This window comes from Cupressus sempervirens, chromosome 9 (genome assembly GCF_028749045.1).
Source record: "Cupressus sempervirens isolate cs-2001-9-10 chromosome 9, ASM2874904v1, whole genome shotgun sequence".
Classification (NCBI taxonomy): Eukaryota; Viridiplantae; Streptophyta; class Pinopsida; order Cupressales; family Cupressaceae; genus Cupressus; species Cupressus sempervirens.
The window spans coordinates 500,265,411-500,281,185 of NC_143126.1; the positions used below are offsets into that span (position 1 = coordinate 500,265,411).

Below are 15,775 nucleotides of genomic sequence, written 5' to 3' on the forward strand. Positions count from 1 at the left end.
AGGGGGGATGGAAGGCATTTTACCTTCTTCATAAGATGCAGGAAAGTGGAGTCATGGGATTGGAAGACTGGGAAGACCCTCTTTGGTCTTTTGGTGGTTCCGGTAATTCTTTATGGATGTCAGGTTTAGGGGAGCAACACATCAAATCATAAATGGCAGCAAATAGAAAGAATTCAAAAAAATCACGTTATGATTAACCTCAAGATCAAGTCAATGGTTCCTTACGAGATCCTTTTGGCAGAGGCGGGCATGCTTGTGGTGGAGGCCTTAGCAACTATTTGATTGCTAAGCTATTTAAAAAAAGTGGGAAATATGGATAGGCATCTCTGGCCTAAGTTGGCGACTGATGAGGAGCTAGAACATAGAAAAAAGCGTGAATGAAACAAAATAGCCAGTGGTTGAACAAATGGAACATAATCCTTAAGAGTGCCCGAACACCAATACAGAGGTTGTTAGAGAAATTCAGCACTGCCACGTGGACAAATCACGTAAGTAGGAAAAAAGGCCTTATTACATCAAATAATTTAATCACACATGGGAATATGGGGATAAAGAATATTTAGAATCCACAATTAAAGGAAAGGCCAAAATCTTAATTGCTCAACTGAAGACCAACTCTCATCATTTATGATGTGAAATTGGTAGATGTAGGGTTCCTAAAGAAGGGTGGGAGGAAAGAATATGCACTTTTTGCAACAAAGGAGTGGTGGAAACAAAATGGCACTTTGTCAAAGAGTGCATTGCATATAAAGATATTCGTAGCCAATACATGGACAACTTGTAGGCATGCAACATGAAGGATCTTTTTGAGGAGACAAGATTACACAAGTCAGCTACCTTCTTAATACAAATCCACAACAAAAGGAACAATTTGGAGAAAATATAGTAGGCTGATTAATTGAAATAAAAATCTCATTCTGGGCACACATGAAAAATTTGGCAGCAACACCAAAACTTACATTTAATTAACAAGTCGACATAAATATTCATATTGACCAACCGGGGTATGAAATCGCATGAAGGCAGAGGGGAACACTAGTTCTCAACCTCCAAGCATTTACCAATCAAAGAAATGCGATAAATCAAAGTAAAACATTTAAAATGAGAGAGACCTACCTCTCACCAAAAGCTTGAAACCAGGAAATGCAAGAAAAAAATAGAGAGAACTCCGAAGATGATGAAAATCTTGGGGAAGATGGAGAATCCCACTACGAATCTAACGAGTCTAATCCCTGCAATGATTAGATGAGTCAATCTCCCACAACAAACAAATCTAGAAAACCCTCAAAGAGGGTTTTGGAGCAAATTCTTCAATTTCACTCAACAAATAAAAGTGAGTAAAAACTCCCTTTTTGCCTAATATAAGCACTTTCATTAAAGTGGCTTATATATTAGAATATTAAATCACTTAATTGACTAATTAACCCCTTTCCCCAAATTAAACAAGACAATTCTAGATATTTGGAATTTAGGTATGACAAATTAGTCATTAAAAAATTAAATTAAATAAATAATTAAAATCCCCCAACTTACAATTAAATCAACATTTAATTAATACTTTCCATGACCTCTGCGGAACTCTAAATGCACTAACATGCTCTTGGGTCTAATCACTTAATGAATAATGAATTCGGATTTACCACAATAACCAGAGGGTTAATAATAACAATAATACAAATACGGTGCCCATACAGGGATGACATTGGCTTAACTTGAAAGGTCAAGGTCACTATCTCCTCATGCCATTCCCGTGGATATAAGTACATACTCAGATCCTGTAACAAGGGTGAATGTACCTAGTACCTGTTCAGTAATCAAGGAAACGTCAGGTGCAAATGCTCAATAGATAAATATCCGAAGTACAAACAGACACATAGTCATGTTGAAGGAGAATGGGACACCATATAGATCTCACTCTGGTCCCACTTCATACTAGCACCAACAAGCAACAATGCATAGTAGTGGTGCGGTACATCATAACAACATATAATCACATGATAAAAACATTTAAATAATCATTTTCAGTCATATGAGCATATATCTTCTGAAGGTAAAAGATGTATATCCAAATCGTAAAAGCACAGCAGAATGAATCCAATAATATCCATTTGATATCTATATAAACCATAGTCCAAGTCTAGATACAAAATAAAGCAGGTATCACATCACTAGCATCATCATGTAGATATGATCAAACTAAATAGCAACATCATTTAGCATCTAGTAGCTATGATAATGGTAATTGTTGTCACAAAAGTTTGCACCCTTGTCCAAAGTTTTTACCAAAGGACAACCTTGTGAAACATGGAAACAACCTCCAAGCTGTGGGACTTGAACTATGAGGTTGAGTACCTACCTACACTTGGAGAGGAAAAGGGAGAAGGAATGCATGAAAGCGAATCTACCTATTCTAACCTAAGGGGGTGATGCACCAAAATAGACTGTTCAAACTAATCTCTGCCCATACATGCACTTATGAACCATCATGCTACCAAAAGATATACACATCCATACTTGTTTTAATCTAAAAACCACATGGAGATCAGAAAATCCAAATAAATGACACAAGGAAGAAGAGAATTCACTTATATATCATTCATAGGCCAAAAGGAGATACAGTCATGCAAGATTGCAGATATCCACAATACACTAATGAGAGGCAAATAGGTCTTGCACAATACATCAATGGCTGGAGGAGATAAGGTAGAATGTCATATAAGTTTAGAGGCAAAGAGAATTTACAGTGAACTTGTAGAGCAATATCAAAGAGAATAGAGAAGAGTTGACACTAACAAAACTTACAAAAACTGCCTTTATAGCTCAGGCATAACTGAGATACTTCTTTTCCCTAAACCAAACTCAACCACTACCATTTAAGATGCCAGAGGACAATCATGCAGATCTGGAGAAAATATGATCTTAGTACAGATTCAATTACAATGAAATCCAATCTTTTGCCAAAACAGAGCCTTGAGAAGACTGAACGACACCATTAAATCACTCTGACCAAGTAGATGGATAAAACCAGAGGTAGTGGAGTGTTTTCCTTTGTTCATTGGGCGCAACATTCATTGGAAAGTGGTTGGAATCAATTATGAAGATCAAATCGTGCAAGAAACCCTATCTTTCTCCCTTTTGGCTCGACGAATCAACAAAGTCAAAATGTGAATTGAATTCTGCAACCAACATGGGCCACGTGGGCCAATAATCTTATTTCATTTTGCCACCCCAGCAAGGTCTTCGCGCAGTTGACCATATCACCTACTAACTGCGCCAACTTTCCAACTTAACTGCAATGTTAAACTAACTGCACCTGCCAAACTAGGCCCACATGTTCTTTAAGCGTACGATCGGAACCAAGCAAAATCTCCTTTAAGACCTTACGAAATTTGGTAGCTTCATAAGATCTCATGTCTTCATCTTTGGCCTTACAATCCTATGTCATCTTTGATCTTACGACATCCTTTGACTTTCGTAGCATCGGAGTCCGGTCTCTTTCTTTCCGCGATCCTATGATATCCTCGAACTTAACCGTGACGACACATAATGGTTAGCTTAACTATGACTGCCTTTTTGGGCCCGCCGGGACACATGGCAAGACCTTGCTATGTCGCTATAGCTAAAGGTCGATCATTTTCCCATAGCGACAAAGCGAGAGACAGAGGTACACCCAACCTGTCAGTGCAGCAACCAATAGAAACACGACCCCTTGCCAACCTGTTTGACATTGACCCACCACATCGCGGCCCACCAAAGAACTTGGACCCACAAGGACACGTGTCGCGACGTCGCTATGTCGCATGAATTGAAGCGCTTGTAGTTTCACATAACAACAAGGCGAAGACCATAGATCCTAGGAAGATCGACGATTGGGAAGATGCACGATGAACTCTGTAGGAACTAGCCCACAAGGAAAGGACCCACCATGCTACGTCATAATATTAGCCAATGAGAAACCAACAAAATGTAGACGTGCTCTGACAACTGCCTAGTTGTTCTAACTGGAAGGGTCCACCAAAAATCAAAGTCAAATTGTTGCTATGTCACATGAAATAAATCCCTCGCATCTCTGTATAGCGACAAAGCGACCACCGTGGAACATTAAAGTTTTATTTTGCTTATTTTTTGTATTTCAATTCGAATTTAAATATTTAAAAGTGGGAAGTGACCTTTGGGTGGGCCTAGACATTTGAATTCAAATATTTGGCGGGGAGGCAAATATGGTTTACAGTAATCAAAATAATGTATAGTCATCAATGCTGTTACATCCCAAACTTTGCCCTAATTTTTAATTTGATCGTGACTATTGGTTTAACAAATTATTTCTTTTCCTAATCATGTGAAATGAATTGGTTTTTTTGTATCAACTGTTAACGAAATATTTCTTTTCATGATCATGTGAAATGAGTTAGTTATTTATAAACGTTGATGAAATGTTCGATAAGCTATAACTGTTATCAGATGATTAGTAGTTGTTTGATTTGAATTAATGATCAATATATTTTGAATCAATATTTTGGTGAGAATGGTTGCTTGGGTGATTGCAGGAGAAGACTGAAGAGAGGGGAAGCATTGCAAAATGGGATCATCGGAATGGGATGGTCGTTTGGTTCAGTCACCAGGATTGACAAGTATGACCTAAGACTCCCTTGGAAAAGGATAAGAAGATTTGTCCACAGGTTACATTATGGGACTGCATGAGCTATTAGGGAAACAATATTATAAAACATAAAATAATTTAAATTAAAATACAACTCATGCCTTTAGAGCTTTATTATTAAATTTTCTTATTTAATCATTATAATAAACACTTAAATACGAACACATAAATATAAAAATGAAATGGCACCAATAAATTATAATAATATAATCTAATGATGTCACCTCACCAATATACTTATGTAAACGTATATAAGAGCATATTATAATAATAAAATAAAGCTTATAAACTTTCAATTTCTCCAATTTCTTTTCCCTCCTTATTTCTGCTCTTTTCAAATCAAATTAATGTCTGAATTCGATGGGTCATCTTGGAAACCAATGGTAGCTGAAGAGTCTTGACTAAGTCTTTTAAAGAGCCGAGAGCTGACCAAACTAATCATTCCTTTCTTGTCTGTCACGTCTCTCCATTAAACCGTGAGACCATTCCCAGCCAAGCTAAACAATTTCGGTTGCTCAGACTGTAAACACCATTTAATCCTTATTTCCGTCAAGAGGTCAAGCTAGTGCTAAAAGAAGTTGAGCTACATGAGCATCCGCCAAGGATGGGAGGAGCCACATCCCAACTGATATCCGGCCAAAACGTAGGCCATGTTTAAAATGCTTGCATTTTATATTTTATATGCCATCATCCTTGAATACTGGACCGACTGCAGTCGACTTTTTACAATGTTAAGTGTATGAGAGAAATCGATCATTATCTTCCTTACTGGATTAAATCCGTTCATATATCATTAGGACTGCGAAGGGAACATTTCATGTAATTCAATTTCATATGTTTATCTTCATTAGGTAATAAACCAAATGCACCAGTATATAATCCATCCTGTTGGTGGTCTTCTGCAAATCCTTGAATTTATTGAAATCTCTGTATATTGTAACATCTTATGAAATCGAATTGTAATTGTAAAGAGTGTTGAAACAGTTTTCAATAAACATGCTGTCATAATGATCATAATACTCATGGATTCATAAACATCGAGGAATTCACCAGCAAGAAGCCATGAAATGGTGAAGAGGTGTATTAATATCATCAGAATGCTAAATCTCATAAACATTGAGGAATTCACTGGCAAGAAGCCATGAAATGGTGAAGAGGTGTATCAATGATATTAGAATGGTTATAATCTTCCAGACACCTAGGATTCACCCGCATAGAGGCCATAAAATGGTGAAGAGGTGAAATTTAACTTGCCAGAAACAATAATGTAATTAGATTTGAATAATGAATAATAGCTCATGCATGTCTTGGTAATGGAATCTAATGTCAAGTCAAGTGGTGGTGATCGGGTTCACGAACCCAATTGAAATCCCTGGCCAAGGTAGTTTATAGGCATATGTGATAATCTTGAGATCACTTGTTTTGTCCGTAGTTGTCAGGTATATAGGTATAATAGATGGGACACTCAAACCACCGGGTAGCTTGGATGGCTGGATGTAATGTTCCTATATCTCTCTGGATTCAAAAACATTGAAATTCCACAAGAGATCACCTGAATGTGGATGTTAGGTGCACAGGAGGGCAGAAGACTGGCCGTACGGCTCATTGTAGATGGCGTACGGTATGTGTTTTGCAGATCGTATGGAGGACTAGCCGTATAGTGCAATACTTAGCAAAGCCCGTATGGAAATGGAAGAGACAGTACGGTGGAAGATGAGGTGTTTCACCATGTTGAACAGGGGTCAGTATGGTGACAACAAGGAGTTCGTACGGTGACAATTTTGAGTCCGTACGATGACAACTAAAGTTTGTACGGTGACTATGTTTGGGATGTATGGTAGACTTTCTGGGAATGCTGTACAGATATGTTTAGAAGAGGAACGTCCGTAGGGTGATGTCCTAAAGGCCGTACGGTGACACAATGGAGATGGGGTGCCGTATAACAATACCGTATGGTGGAAAAGAGAGCAGTATAGTTAGTGAACGTAGCATAGAAAGTGAGTACGGAATGAAGACGGGATTTGCAAACAAGAGAATGGGAAGAGGAGTGCAAGGAAACACAAAATGTTATGATGAAATACCTTATTCATTCAATCACAAGAGAATCAACCTGCAATGATAGAGCTTTAATTTGCCAGAACTGACAGAGAAGTATACAGACGAAATAGGGTGAGGGTTGAATCCCACCGAAACCGCGTGAGCCAAATAGGGAAGATCTTTCACTTTCGAAATGGCGAACAATCCCGAACTCCAACACGAATTCGTAGTATAGAGATAACATAATCCAAAGCATGCCTACAGACTACCTACAAGTTGTGCTTAAATACTCGTCAGGAAACTTTCCGAGGGTATACAAAGATAGACGACGGCGACGCAGACTACGTAAACAAAAATAAAAATTTGTCCGAGATAAATTAAATCAATCGGCCCGTTACAAAGCTTAATTTATTATTTATTTTATAATGGGAACATTACAGTCCTCCCATCCCAAAATTTGCTTATCCTCAAGCAAATGCAAACCCGGTTCTAAACCTTTCGTAATCAGCTCCTTCAGTTCCGAGTTAGGTACTAAGTAGATCTTCCCATCGAAGTAAATGATGTCATCAATAACTTTGTATCTTTCATCGCGTACGTAACCATCCATCAACTCACATGCAAAAGTGTTCTTGGAATACTCGGCCATAGATGGGACCGCCAATTATCCAAGGAATGCAGAGTGGTGTTGACTATCTTGTTTTTACTTGCAACGTCTGGGGCCAAATCCTATTTAAAAATTGTCTCCATTTTCTTGATTGTGACTTCCCTCGATCCTTTATTTGACATTCCTTTTAGCAACACCTTCTTGCCATCCGTCTCAAATGAAAAGTCCATCCTTTTGAAACTTTGAGTGTACTGGTCAAGAGTTTCCAGCCACTGAATGCCCAAAATGATATCAATATCAACCAAATCTATGACAAAGAAATCATCTGCTAAGGTATAGTTTTCCATGGAAATTTGTAGTTGTGGGATCACATGAGTGCAAGGTAACAAGGTTCCTCCTGCAACCTTAACCTCAATTCCTCCATGCTCAACTGCGCGCAGGCCTTTACTAGTGACCAAAGATGAATTGATGAAATTGAGTGTGGCGCCACTATCAATCATGATTGGGATTTGTTTTCCGTGATGTGTGCCGCGAACTCTGAAGATACCACCTCCAGTCGGTGTAGTGAGGGTAGCAATGGAATCCCCTTTTTGTATCAAGGTATTTATTCTCTCCTGCTGGGTAATTTCTTCGTCAGTCGCTGCAGGTATTTGTTCTTCATCGTCATCGAACATCACCTCAATATAATGAATCTTTCCCTTCCCGAGGCAGCGATGACCAGGACCCCATGGTTCTTTGCGCGTGAAACAAAGCTTTTTCCTCTGGAGTTCTTGCCGAGAATCTTCATCAAACTAAGGTTTTTTCTGAATTGGCTCCTTGTCTTTGTCTTCTTGTGGGGATGGTGTTGGTGTAGTTGCATGAGTTTTAGAGGAAGATGAGGTCATGTCATGCACCTTCTTAATAGCTTCGTTGAGTGTACCTGGGTTGAACCCTTTGATCTAGCCTCTCAAAGGCTCTCTCAGCCCATCCATGAATGACACAATTTGACATCTTTCAGAGATGTCTGTGACTAATACGGACAACCTTTGGAACTTAGTGACATAGTTGTCTACTGTGCCCGTTTGCTTTAGCTGAGCTAGATCTTTGAAGTTTAGCTCAGGATTCTTCCCATCGAAACGGTTAATGAGTCTCTTAGTAAACTCAACATAAGAGGTCACTTGGTCGTGACCGAGAGTGACCAGTCCATGATGCCACCACTCATGTGCCACTCCTTCCAGATGAAGTGTTGCGAACTTGATTGCTTCCTCTTCGGGCATTGGATTGAGTTGGAAATAGGTATCTGCCTTTAGGACCTGTTGGGTGGATATTTTGCAATCGATAGTTTTGGTTAAAAATTCAGTCGCAAAATAGGGTGACCAGCCATAGCGTGTGAGACAGTCTTTCCTACTTTAAAGGGAAGGCTTCCCCTTCTCACCATTCCTTGGATCAACTCAAGGTAAGCAAGAAATTGAGAGATTTATAAACAGGGTGTTACTATCATCCTTTCTTCTTAACTTTTAAGAAAGGATCCACTTATTCGTAAAGCGAATAATGGGCAATGTGAATCTCTAACTACACTTCTATTAAGAGCTGGAAACAGTGATACTGATAAACTTTAACTAACTCAAAGGCTAGCCAAAATGTACCAGTTTGGTTCTAAGTCCAGTCGTACTTCTATATGGTAAAAGTTTTACAATTAGGGCACAAAGACTCCTAAAAGTAAGAACAATCCAACTATTTTGCGAATTAAGAGGAAAATACAAGCTACAGAGAAAGCTTCTAGCTATGGATTTTCACAATTGTTCTTGGTCAAAGCTCGGGCTTTAATTGTTTCTTAACTCTTTCCGATGCTCTTTTATTGAACACACAATAATAACATGAATCAAGAAAATAGGCACAAATTACAGTCAAAGCTTCTAATTTGCTCTATCACAATTGCTTCCAGTCAAAGCTTCGAATCCAATTGCTTCTTTTATTCACTCTCTCAAATTTGTACTGCACAATCAAAGTTATGCTTGCACAAATGTGGTAGAGCTTTCTTGCATACAACAAAAGATGGTTTTTACAATGAGGGGGCACTCCTTTATATAGGCAAAGAGGTTGAGAATAAAGTGGAGGAAAAAGTGGGAGCAACTCAACCAACTTTGACCTAGTCTAACTACAGAAAATAAAGGGTTACATGCAATTGCACGTGCAACTTGCATTACATCTTTTACATACCCATGTAACTCGCATTGCATGTAATTACACATCTTCATGCAATGCATCCTCTCCAACTACAAACATGAAAGAAGAAGAAGACAGAAGAGAAGGAAACAATCCTAAAGGGCCTTGTACTTGACAATGCAATCTCGGATAATCACAGGATCAAAAGATCCTGTACTTTGTACTGCTGCATTCACCTTGATAACCATGGTGTTACGTGTTTTGATAGCTTGATGTGATTAAACTTTTATCATTCAAGTTGTCATGAATTCTCCTTTGTAGATCAACACAAATTGGAGTCTAACACTTTGAAAGACCTTCTTGATGATGTCTGGATGTACACTCGGAATAACTTTCCATCAACATCTTTAACCTTTTTTTTTTTTCTTTTTTGCTATAAAGTGTTTGACGCATGGGAATGCGTGCAAATAGAGATCACTGATTTCCAAAATGTGACTTGGGCCTTCAAGACGTCATTGCACGAAAAATGATTACATGTAAATGCAACATGTAATGAGGAATGGAAAGTGAGATGACATGCAAATGCGGAAGGAGGATGAGCTTTTACATGTAAGTGCAAATGGAAGCATGGAAAGATGTGGAAAATGGAAAAATATGTATTTGCTCATGGAGGCGCGGATGCATATGTTAAGGCGAAAATGAACTTTATAGACGTTTTTGAGGAAAAGTAAGGTCAAAGTACATGGAAAAACATGCACATGCCATCTTTTTGACTTTTCAAAAAGTGACTCTTAATCAAAATCAGACCTTTTAGATGCAATTACACGTAAGACATTTCGTGTAATCGTGTTGTGCGAATGGAAGCGAAAAGTGAGATGGGTGAAAATAGAAGTGAAAAATGGGATTACATGCATATGCAGATGGCGAATGAGATGAAAAACATGTAATTGCATTTCGTTGAGTGAGAGATGAAGTATTGTGACATGGAAATGGAAAGTGGAGTGAAGTGAAATGTGCTTAAGTTCTTGGGAAAGAACTTGCAATTTCTTCCAAAATGGAGACAAAACCGAAATGCAAATAAACAAAACACAAAATCAAGCACAAAAATAAACACATGCCTTTGGCAAAAGACTCAAACATGTCAACAAGGAAGCCACTTCAACATGTAATTTCGAATTTGGAGTTTGGGGAAATTCCAAAAGTGTGAAAATGAGAGTTTTCATCATTTTTAAAGGTAAAATACACTTTTCATGGCATATATATGGACAAATAGGCAATTTCAAGCTAAAATATGCAAGGAAATAGCAAGATAAGCACAAATTAAATAGCAAGAAAGAAAGAGTCGACTTTCATGAAGATTAAGTGCCAAAAATGAAGGAGAAAGAGCCAAAATAGCAATTTTTATAGACTTAAGACCAATTCTCCCTTAAATCCGGATTTTCAAACAACCTTTTGACTTTTTCCGCACTTGCATGTAATAGACATTCAATGGTCGAATTTGATATGAGAAGGCCAAAAATGTGGTCTCTAAAGACAATATCATGCATTTAAAACTCAAAAACAATTCCTCTTGATCAAAGGTATGGGCTGGAAATGCATTTTTTTGAGTTTTTTGAACAAAAACATGGCTTTTTAATACAAAAATCTGGGCCGTTTTTGCAAAAACGTGGCCAAAAAATGCATGTTTTTGAGTCATTTTTGACTTGGGAATGCAAAAATGACTTCCCCAAATGCATATACATGGATCAAAATGCAAAAAAGTGACTTCAAAATGCATAAAAATGGATTAAAACCCCAATTTTTCGGGCATTTTAAGCAAAAACGTGTTTCTCCAAGCAAAAACGATTTGGTGTTTTAACACCAAAATAATGATCACAATGTGATGGAATCAGCAAATAAGGCCAAAACGATTTGATTCCAAGAAAAAACGTGTTCCAAATTTGAAGATTTATGGAGTTTTTTGCAAAATCGTGCCCTAGCTTGGGAGATTTAAACACGTTTTTTGGCTCATTAAACTAATTTTTGATGAGGACAAAATGATCACCACTCCAAAACATTTTGAATGCAAGTGATTTCATCCAAATCCATGGAGAAAATCAAAAGTTATGATCAAAATTGGAGGTTTTTGGAGCAAGAACATGTTTTCTTCACATAATAGGACATTTTTATGTTCATTACATATTTTAAAACATGTTGGAAGGCAAAATAGGACCTTTTAGAGTCCATTGCATGTTTTAAAATGTCTTGAGACATAATCTTACTTTTTGAGACTCATTGCATATTTTAAAATGTGTAAGACTTTAAAATCTCACTTTTTGGAGTCACATGTTTTAAAATCATGTCTCACCTTTTTGATGCAGAAGCACAAAAACTCATTTTTTCATGTCATTACATCAAAAAGGTCCACTTTTACAAGCTTTTGATGTGATGGCATGAAAAATTTCCTCGAAGTGAGTTTTTATATGCAATAACATGAAAATTTTCCACTTTTCATAGTTTTTTACATGCATTTGCACGTAAAAAGTCCACTTTGAGGCATTTAAGTTATGTTTTTCACTTAATTTTATAAAAATGTCATCAATATGGGTCAAAAATAACATTTATGCATCATATTAATCAATATAATACATAAACATTATATTAAAGTGACATTTATATAAGTATTTGATTTAAAAATAAAAAATTTAAAAAGTAACTATATAGTTCTATAGTCACTTTAAGTGAAAAATTAAAAAGTAACTCAACTTAAAATTATAACATAAAGTGCACTATAGTCACTTTAAGTTATAATTTAAAAGATAAAGTAACTTAAAAACATAACAAAAAGTGAGTAAAATGTTATATTTTTGAAAAAGTGAATGTCAAAATGAAAATATAACATCATTTTTTTAATTCGTGTTGTTGCACCTAAAATGTTCACTTTTGAGGCACTAAAATGACCATATCTTTTGATTGACAACTCCGATGGACCTCTAGGTTAGACCTAATCGAAGGGGAAAACGAAACACATGACACGAGCAAATCCAAAGGACTCAAAACAAACAAATGCAAACTCAAAAGCAAAGAACGGATTGTGAAGGCTTCAAAAATCAAGCAAAGGCTCGACAGAAAGCAAAACAAAAACAACTTGACGAAGGCCTTTAGTAAAATGATTCATTATATCAATTGATACTGATTGGTTAATCAATACTAACCAATTAAATAACGAACTAAACTTAGATAAATGCGAAACTAAGCTTGAAAAAGTTTTGTACTGTTACCTACATTTTGTGGTGACAAAATGTAGGACAATAGGACCCACAATCGTGTGGTAATAACTCCAAATCCATCAAATGACGATAAGTTTACCTTTTCGATTTTTCTCTTGAGGTCATCATTAAAATAACCGTAATTTCTTCCGTCGGAATATCTCATTCTTAGATCAACATAGTCTCTATAAGATATATCACCTTCCATATTTGCGTTCTGCCAATCTTCTCAAAGTTTTTCTTACATTTCCTCAAAAGTGGGCTCTCTTCTTTTGTGTGGTGCCTCCATCCTTGGAAGGAAGATGGGTATTAAGGGTCGAGAGCGAGAGGGTTGAAAGTTTGTCCTCCCGAAACAGAATCGTCGCTATACCCATTTTGTTCTCCTGTTGTCTTTCCCTCGGCTAATTTTTGTAGAGTTTCCTGCATGAGCCTTTGGGTTTCGTTGATTTGCCTTTGATTTCTATTCAGCTCTCTTAAAAGATCCATGAGTTCTGTCATTGGATCCTGATGATCTGCGATTCTATCAATAGGGTTATTTCGTCTTCTCCTTCGAGTATAAACTTGCATTCACTTCCACAGGTAAGCAAGATCAAAGGCTCTGATACCACTGTAATGTTCCTATATCTCTCCAGATTCAAAAACGTTGCAATTTCACAGGAGATCACTTGAATATGGATGTTAGGTGCACAGGAGGGCAGAAGACTGACCGTACGGCTTATTGCAGATGGTGTATGGTATGTGTTTTGCAGGTCGTATGGAGGACTAGCCGCATAGTGCAATCCTCAGCAAAGCTCGTATGGGAATGGAAGAGATAGTATGGTGGAAGATGAGGTGTTTCACCACGTCGAACAAGAGTCCGTACGGTGACAATAGGGAGTCCGTACGGTGACAATTTTGAGTCCGTACGGTGACTGTTTGGGATGTACAATAGACTTTCTGGGAATGTCGTACGGATATGTTTAGAAGAGGAACGCCTGTAGGATGATTTCCTAAAGGTTGTATGGCCGTACAATGACACAATGGAGATGGGGTGCCGTACAACAATACTGTACGACGGAAAAAAGAGCAGTATAGTTACTGAACGTAGCACAGAAAGTGAATACGGAATGAAGACGAGATTTGCAAACAAGAGAATGGGAAGAGGAGTGCAAGGAAACACAAAATGTTATGATGAAATACCTTATTCATTCAATCACAAGAGAATCAACTGGCAATGATAGAGCTTCAATTTGCCAGAACTGACAGAGAAGTATACAGACAGAATAGGGTGAGGGTTGAATGCCACCAAAACCGCGCGAGCCAAATAGGGAAGATCTTTCACTTCCGAAATGGCAAACAATCCCAAACTCCAACAGGAATCCGCAGTACAGAGAAAACATAATCCAAAGCATGCCTACAGACTACGTACAAGCTGTGCTTAAATACTCGTTGGGAAACTTTCCGAGGGTGTACAAAGATAGCCGATGGCGACGCAAACTACGAAGACAAAAATAAAAATGGGTCCGAGATAAATTAAATCAATCGGCCCGTTACAAAGCTTAATTTATTATTTATTTTATAACGGGAACATTACACTGGACTGATGAACATCCCAAGCCCGATCTCGAGGTAGGGAGGGCCGTTCTAATAAGTTGGGATGTGAGGGGATAAGTATGGTCCAAGGTTGGGAGGTTAAGCTTATGTTAATGCTTCTCCCCTCACCAATGTCGAGGCTTGAACATCAAGATAAAGGGATTCTTCCGTTATTTCTGTATGTTTCTTTTGCACTTTTTCCTTTAATCCTTAAAAGAATAAATAGATAGTTTAGTTTTCTAATAGCATAATTTGAATGAATATATTAGTTGTTATAGAAGTTAGTCGTTACTTTGTTTTCAGCTGAATATGTTATCAGTTAGAAATGGTTAAAATATTAGCAATGTATTTATTTATTTATTTTGATCTCGTTAAATCAGCTAAGCACAAAATACAGATCAAATAGAAACTGTTACTTTTAACATAGTTATATTTTAGTTAATAGAAGTCATTGTCATGTGAAATGGAATCAGATACTTATTAAATCAGATTATTTTATTTAACTTGGCTATGAAAATTTGTTTGTTACAAAAGCATCCCAACATGCAAATAGACAAGTAATAGTAATCAAGGTGTCTTTCGGGTAAAAATAACCATGGAACAAAATGTAAGCACGGGAGGCACTATGAACAATTTTGTTATTAATTTACATTACAAGTTGAAAGGGTCATACAAAAATGACCATGCATGATAAATAGCTCCCCCTCGACCAATAAATGCCATGAATGAAAATAGATATCTAGAAGAAATAGTTATAAAGTGGACTTGACCGAACTTAATGTTCAAGTTACCTTTGTACATTGTCATACTAGAATGATCACTGAAGATAATCCCAAACAATGTATATCACAGATTGAAAAGTTGATAGAGAAATAACTATTCATAGTTTGAGGGCTGAGAGAACTTGCCGAGTTTGCAACCTATTGCATTTAGCCACACAATTGTATGAAAATGCTATATACATGACATGGATGGCCTTATTGAATTTTGTCGTGATTCACTAAGTTAGTTTATAGAGCAGACTTCTTTAAAGTCTATAGGCATTTTTCTAACACAACCAATGATTATGAGGTTTTATATTTACTTTTTATGAAATGCTTAAAATAATTATTTAAATTCTCATGTCTGTTTATCATAATTAATTCTTCTCTCCTAAGGGATATTAGTCCTCATTCGAGGTGATACTATAACAACAGTTATATAGGGACATGAACTACAAAATCCTTCAATATGCACACTTTTGTTGGGAAGTTTATATTCTTGCTACTCAGGTGAACCTCATAGAAGTCAAGATCACATTGGCAAATCTAACTTCCCCCCCACCCTCACCCCCACCCAAAAAAATTCCAACTCCCAAAATGGCACACATTGAGTCATTGTGAATTTGAAATAACATTCTCATAGTTAATGTAAATAGTAATGAGCTGTAAAATTCTTTTCACAGTAAATCAATTTTTATTGTAGTTCTGTCTCAGCATAGAGGAAATAACTTATTAGAATTGATCTTTA

At 37.0% G+C, this 15,775-nt stretch overlaps 1 protein-coding gene across 24 annotated transcripts in view; it reads left to right on the forward strand.

Moving 5' to 3' along the window:
- Nucleotides 1–15,775, forward strand: part of LOC149539519 (phytyl ester synthase 2, chloroplastic-like) — a 205,677-nt gene that overhangs the window by 2,480 nt on the left and 187,422 nt on the right. For 17 of the 24 annotated variants that reach the window (XR_016356254.1, XM_089800763.1, XM_089800759.1 and 14 more), the window contains exon 2: nt 4,548–4,631. The exons of 5 other annotated variants lie outside the window; for them this stretch is intronic. Coding sequence is in view for 18 of the 19 variants with exons in the window: in XM_089800763.1 (XP_089656889.1) it covers nt 4,548–4,631 (84 nt within the window). In the remaining variant the exon portion in view is untranslated. Of the gene's footprint in view, nt 1–4,547; nt 4,632–13,149; nt 14,445–15,775 lie in introns of those variants that run through there. 2 more of the 24 variants (XM_089800766.1, XM_089800770.1) reach the window with 2 other exon arrangements.